This window comes from Solanum pennellii, chromosome 3 (assembly GCF_001406875.1).
Source record: "Solanum pennellii chromosome 3, SPENNV200".
Taxonomy (NCBI): domain Eukaryota; kingdom Viridiplantae; phylum Streptophyta; class Magnoliopsida; order Solanales; family Solanaceae; genus Solanum; species Solanum pennellii.
The window spans coordinates 42,758,708-42,765,521 of NC_028639.1; the positions used below are offsets into that span (position 1 = coordinate 42,758,708).

General features: G+C 33.3%; 1 protein-coding gene across 1 annotated transcript; it reads left to right on the top strand.

Annotated features, from left to right (window-relative positions):
- Positions 1–6,142: 6,142 nt before the first annotated feature.
- LOC107013372 lies at positions 6,143–6,571 on the top strand. The gene has a single exon (XM_015213296.1). The coding sequence runs from the start codon at positions 6,143–6,145 to the stop codon at positions 6,569–6,571; it is 429 nt and encodes a 142-aa protein (XP_015068782.1).
- Positions 6,572–6,814: the final 243 nt, after the last annotated feature.

The following is a 6,814-nucleotide window of genomic DNA, read 5'->3' on the forward strand; positions in this document are numbered from 1 at the left end:
TCATTGAAGTTGGTGCATTGTTTGATATCTAAAAGTTTTAGAGGTGACACTATAACCTAGATGGACATGTTTAGTGGTTAAAAGTCGTGGTACTACTCCCCAAGGACCACCCTAAGGGTCTCTTAGTAGGACACTATGTTTAGACCATACGCTGCCAAAACTTTATGACTTACGGCAAAGACTTACGCCCCTTAAGTTAGGTGACTCCCCATAAGTATTCTCCATAGTTCAATACTTAGCATAGGAATCCTTATCTACAATGAAGAAATTCTTAGTAATAAAAAACGAGCCAACAATATGGCTCGTAAGCCCATCTACAGTCTATAAGTATACATTGTTTTCTGATGTGAATTCGACCTTAGTGCAATTCACCCCATGGCTTTTAAAATGCATGGAATTTTTTTTTCGTTATAAAGGTATTTTAAGAGTACTAAAGTACTTTTACCCTAATAAAGATTTGAACTCTTAAATTAAAACCCCCCTTTCCGAAAAAGTTCTCTCTAGAACACCATTCAACGTCGAGGTGAAGGATTATGGTAGGGTTTAAAATTCAATTGTTTTCTTATTCAATTATCTGATTTAATCTAATATGGTTTGTGAGTTCTTCATCTAAGATTAGAAAATAAAGTTAGAGCAATCTTAAATTGTTTTCAAACATTCAATGTTCATGAAAAAGTCCTATTTTCAAGCAAACACATGGGTTCTTGGATGAAGCGTTTCCAAATTATTAAGCACAATATGATTGATGTTTAATTATTTTTTTAAGATAAAAAACTCCATGAACCCATGATTTCCTCAAATTTATTGATTTTTCTTATTATGTGGATTTTATACTTATGATGGAATGATGATGGAATTATGTTTAGATCGAATTGTATTATTTATTTCTATTGTTATCCGTACCTATTTATGATGATTTGTTGGAGAATTGAGTAATGGTGATCATTAATTGAGTGAGTGTCACTTGACCTAATTTTCATGCTATATTTGAATTGTTATTGTATGGGTTTATCCACTCTTGGTGGATGTGTTTACTTATTGTATATGTATGGTGATAATGTCCTTGCAGGCATATTGTGAAGAATTGAATTGTTATCATTATGCCTCATTCTTGAATGAGAATCATAATGTACAATGCTAATGTGAATTGTATTTTGTGTGGATTACTTTGAATGCAATATGACTATATGTAGATGATAATGGTATGAAGGTTTTCTTATGTAAAAAGGATATCCTCTCATATGTACACACACATGAATGAATGAATGAAGTATATTGATGATGTAATGAATGGTATTCTATTGGAAGGTATTCTTAGTTGTACTCTAGTAAATTAATGAGGTATTTGATATGGATTCTCTCATGTTAGTAGAGGAAGAGTGTCTAGATAGCAATCTCAATATCCGTAGGAGCATTCCATTGAATGAATGAATGTTATGTTGGAATGCATGCTCTCCCATTAGTTGAGGCAGAGTATCTATTAGAAATTCCTTATCCCACAATGAACTAATACAATATACTTTGTGGGGATTAATGTTAAGCACCGATACAATATGATAGAGATGAGTTCTCTCCCGTGAGTTGAGGCAAGGTACTTAGAATAAATCCCTTGACATGGATTCCCACAATGAGTAGACACGGGTATCTTGAAGAAATCACCCTCTTCCATAACTATGTGTCCTCATAAGTCTATAGTTAGTGGATCCACTTAATATAGGAAGAATAACCGTACCTTAGGCAAGTAGTGATCCCTCATCCTATAAGGCTTACTACCAGGATTCCATGTTAAGCACTCATTGTCTATGTCGATAAAGCCTTACCGCCAAAAATGATTGTAATGATCTAGGTCTTCTTAAGGTTTTCCTACTAAGTATGGGTGGTTGAATCGAACACCATCTATGCACTGCATGTGTAGACATTTAAGCGATGTCTAGTGTTTTCCTTATGATGCTAATTAAATTAATGGACTCTTATAATGACCTTAATGAAAATGTGATCTAGTCTATTATGAATGATGGTGTTTATAATGTAATGAAAGCTAATGAAGAATATTAACTTGTACTTAATTTAAAGATGCATGAGGTACTTGAATTATATTATGAGATACTTTCATGTTGTGTCTTAATGTAGATGAATATTCCTTTTCTAGGGTGACTTCAAAGAAGTTCTTAGGGTGAGCAGTATTATGTTATGTTACTTCTAGGTTTCACAAGTATGACTTTGGGTTGTGTTAGATACTGGTCTTAATGTGATAATATGATTTATGTGATGTTCATCTCTCTTAATGCTCTGTTATTTAAAGATGGTAAATGAACATGGGTTATCCTAAGGTGTTTCCTTAGTGTAGATAGTGGTACGGGACACTATTCTAATGTTGCAGAAGGAACAACTTAAGGGTTTACTTGAAGTGATGTCTTAAGGAGAAGGTAAAGGAATTGTTTACGTGTGATGTATGTTCAAAAGTAATTTATGACTTGTATGATGTCTATGTATGACTTGAATGGCTCTTGTACTTGTATTAATATGAAGTTTTAATAAATGGCATATCAATATGTATCGACAATAAATGTCCTTTCTGCATATTTTTTCATTACTTTCAGACTAAGATCTTAATTGTACAAACCCCATTTATTCCCCTTTAGACTAAAGTGTAAGGATTGGAGGTTTTGTGTCCTATGATAGATGGATAGGTTTCTAAGGTGCTTGAAGATGAAGACTTTGTGAGTCCTCCTAGATTGGAGGACTATACCCATTATGTTTCCTTTATGTCTTTTAGTATATATTTTTAGTTTTGTATGGGCGTAGTCCCAAATGTTGTACTCTAAAGTATTAGATGGTTTTGATGCAAAAGTATATGACTTAGAAGTCTTTAGATTGCTATTTCATCAAAGTATCTTTGTGTATGAAGAATGTTTTTAATTCTTCTTTATTTTTAGTATCGTATGAAATGAATGATGCATGAGGCTTGTATAAGATCTCTTTGAGGTGGAGTACACCATGTCCCGACTTGGGGGGTTCTCTCAGATCGTGACAAACATGGTATCAGAGCATAAGATTGCTGGAATGGCCTTAGTTTGTGTCAAACCATATCTAGTAGAGTCTTGTTAATCATGTGCATCATGCCACATTACTAATAGGAGGCTAGTGGGTTCTAAGAAAGTTTCACTTCTTCATTCTTCAAGTCGTGCAATAGAGTTTCGATCTATAATGACTTTCCTTTATTCTTTATGTGACAGTCCTTGGATTGTGACCCTCCCCTTGAGATATTTCATTGCAAGGGTACTGGGAGAGAAAAGGTTGGTTGTAATGCCAACTATGGCTTTGTGACTTGATAGATGTGAGGTGCAGTCTTGTGATGATGACATTAGGTTGAATAAGTTTCTTATGGTTATGTGTATAGTTCGTAGAATCTGTCTTAGATATGTTGAGATTTGAGGTAAGTTGAAAGAGAAGATGAAATGTGGTATTTTTAAAATCTATAAGATGAAGGTTTTATTATGTTTTGCTCCGACCATAGAATGGGAAGGAGTGAATTTTGAAAGAGCTAGAAGAGTTTTCTCCCGTGTGTGGGATTTTATGGCTACATGGTATTGCTTTTGAGTCTGTTTAATGTTCATTACTTACGCTTGATTTATGTTTTCATTTCAAATGGTGTGGTTAGTTGAAGAGGTTATACCCGGTGTGGAAGAATCAAATATGAACTTGGATTTGTGTAAGTAAACTTGATATAAGCACGAGTTGTATAGTGAGAACCTTCCTTGTTTAAAGTCTCTGGTTTGTTGATGATTTCTAGAATGAGGTCCCTATGCTACGACATGTTGACCATAGTTCGATTTACCGTTAAGTTAGTGATGGGTTGTTGAGTAGTAATGTTGTTGAGAGTTTTGTATCCTTACCTCTTTCTTTATGTGCCTATTCAAACCTAAAAGGAAGAGTTCCTGGTAGCTTGTCTTATGTTTTTGAATCTTGATGAAGTTAAGAATTTGATTGGTGTCCTTATGTTATGCATGTTCTAATTGAATTCTTATTAAATGAGAAAATGATTTTCCATTTTATATGTTCCTCATGTTAATCATGTTAATGTTCATGTAGTATGAGTTGTATAGTTGCTTCATGAGGTGGAATTGTTAGCATGCCTTAATGTTGCATGAGTTAAAATTTCAAGCATGCTTGAAGGTGTTCTTGAAAAATATTTCAATATTTGTGCTTTTATGAGAAATTGCATTTCTTGCCTAATGTTGTTGAGATTGCATGATGTGACTTGAAGAAGAAAGTTCCTCCGATTAAATGAGAAATGCTTAAGTTTGATGCATAAGGAGTTGGTACATGTGTTCCTACTTTCTTGAATTGCATGAAGTTTGTTGAGCCTTTTTATGTGGAGTAGATGTTCCACCTAGCTATGTGAATTGTATGTAATATTGAATTAATGATTGTTGGCAGCTAGTCTTTATTTGTTGCCCTTAAATGTGTTTTAAGTTTCATTCATGGGTGAATGCTTCCTAGTGGGGGATATTGTAAGGACCCTAAAAATGAAATTGGATAAACTATCTTCACATGTGTTTTTAAGGTGATAACTTGTTAAAATTACAAGATATAGATTTTAAGGTTTGGTTTGAAGTGTTTTAAGGTCAAACGTCGAGGAATGACCAAGACATTCAGAAACTATTCCTTTGGTGCTAGTGTATTCTAGTGTATTGTCATTGCAGTTTTTTTTTTTAGGGTTTTAAATTTTTAGAAGGGACCATAGGACGTACATGGAAATTATTAGGGATTAAACATCCATGTCCGACTCCCCGTGGACCACCCTAAGATCCCTTGAGGAGGACCTAAGTTTAAACCCCAAGCTGTAAAAATTTGATGAGTTAAGGCCAAGACTTACTCCCCTTAGGTTAGGTGACACCGCGTAAGTCTTCTCCGTAGGCCAAAACATAGCCTAGTGAGACTTAACTCCCATGGCCAAGTCTCACTCCCAAACCATGAGCCAACGATATGGCTCGTAACCTGACATCAAATGTCTGATGTAATCTATCTCATGGTAAGTATCGATCCCCAACAAAGATTTGAAAGTGTCTTCTTTCTCCTACTATCGACATTATACTATTTTCATCAATCAGTTCATTTTTAACTTCTGTTTTATGTTTTTCCCATCCTTGTAAAGGATCTTCTTCATATAATAATTCAATTTTTTCTTGGATTATTATTACTTTATCTAAGGAAAATATAATTAATTCTATTCTAGGGTCTTCTTCTTTTATATTTTCTAATTTTTGTGTAATTTTTTCACTGCCTTTAGTCCATTCTTTTGTTTTTCTTCTTTTGTTACCTACTCTTCTGGCTCGTATCTTTTTTTTACATGGTGTTGTGAACCACCAATGTGTTTTTGTTATTATATGTTGATATAATTTTCCTAAAAATGGAATTCCTAATAACATATCATTTGTTGTTAATTGAAAATTATATACTTCGTCTACAGTTAATATTTTATCCCATATTTGTATTTTTATATTTTTTGCCTTGTAGACATAAAGATAGATATAAACAAAAAAGGTGGCAGACAAAGGGATAGATATCCTTGAAAAAATGTAAAAATAAGAGATAAGATTCCTTTGTATAGTAAATATCTTTTACTTTTTTGAAAGGCCAATGTGTATAGCCGGACATTTGTAAAGATTTGTTTAAAAAGTCGTAAAGTATACAGTAGGCGCACTTATGTATAGGCTTAGGATTTAGTATATATAGATTGCCAAATTGTAAATGAGAGGCAGGCAATGCCAAACAAAAGCTAAAGTAAATAAAAACCCTTTCATAACCCTCTCTCAAGATAAAAACTAAGTTAAAAAATGGAGAAATAAGAACTCAAGTCAGATATTTTAGATAGCATGGAAAATCAAGAGACAAAGGTATATTGTTTAACAATTACGCAGAACTAATTTCATTTATTCCTGAATATCATATATATGATTGATTAAATTTATGTTAGTTATAATATACTAGAAATATTTGAATCATGAATTCTAGTTTGCTAGTAAACGGGAAACAGGGAGAAAACTTCTAGACTATGCCATCCCACAGTGGAAACCGGTAGGCGAGGGATGCCGTTAGGGGAGTACACATGGTTGAGGCGCTGATAAGCAGTATAAGAATGGTGTTGCAGACTACTTATCAAGACAAAGCTATTCAGACTGAGAACAAAGATGAAGATACAATTGAAAAGCTACTCAAAGCCATTACTAAACTTTTTACTAAAGTGGATAGTATGGAGAATGAGATACAAACGCTAAAGAATAATGAAGAGAACATGAAGTCTAAAGCTAGCATAAGTCAGCAGCATGACTATAAAAATGCGGAGCTACGTCGATCGGAAGACGGTAAAATTCCAGAGATAAAAGGAGACGATGGGAAACTCCCTAAAACCCATAATGTTTGTTTGAATACAGCTGCAGGTACAAGCAGAAAAGTTAGTGAAAAACCACGAAATACAAATTTAAACCAGTTATTTGCAAAACCATTTATTCAATGTACACCAAAACAAATACCCATAGAACCACAAACTTCTACATTTTATGGATAACTATTTTAAACAACTAGAAAATTGTGTAGTATATATTGATGATATATTATTATATTCTAAAACACAAGATGAACAGATAAGATTATTAGAAAAATTTAGTCGTATAATACAACACTCAGGAAAAGTTTAAGTAAAAAGAAAGCACAAATAATGAAAAAAAAAATAGAATTCCTAGGAATACAAATAGATAAAATGGAATATAAATGCAAACGCATATAGTACAAAAAATAATAACCTCGAATG

Bases quoted from the DNA above. Each gene is read 5' to 3' on its own strand.
- LOC107013372 (XM_015213296.1), top strand. From the start codon at position 6,143: ATGGTGTTGCAGACTACTTATCAAGACAAAGCTATTCAGACTGAGAAC.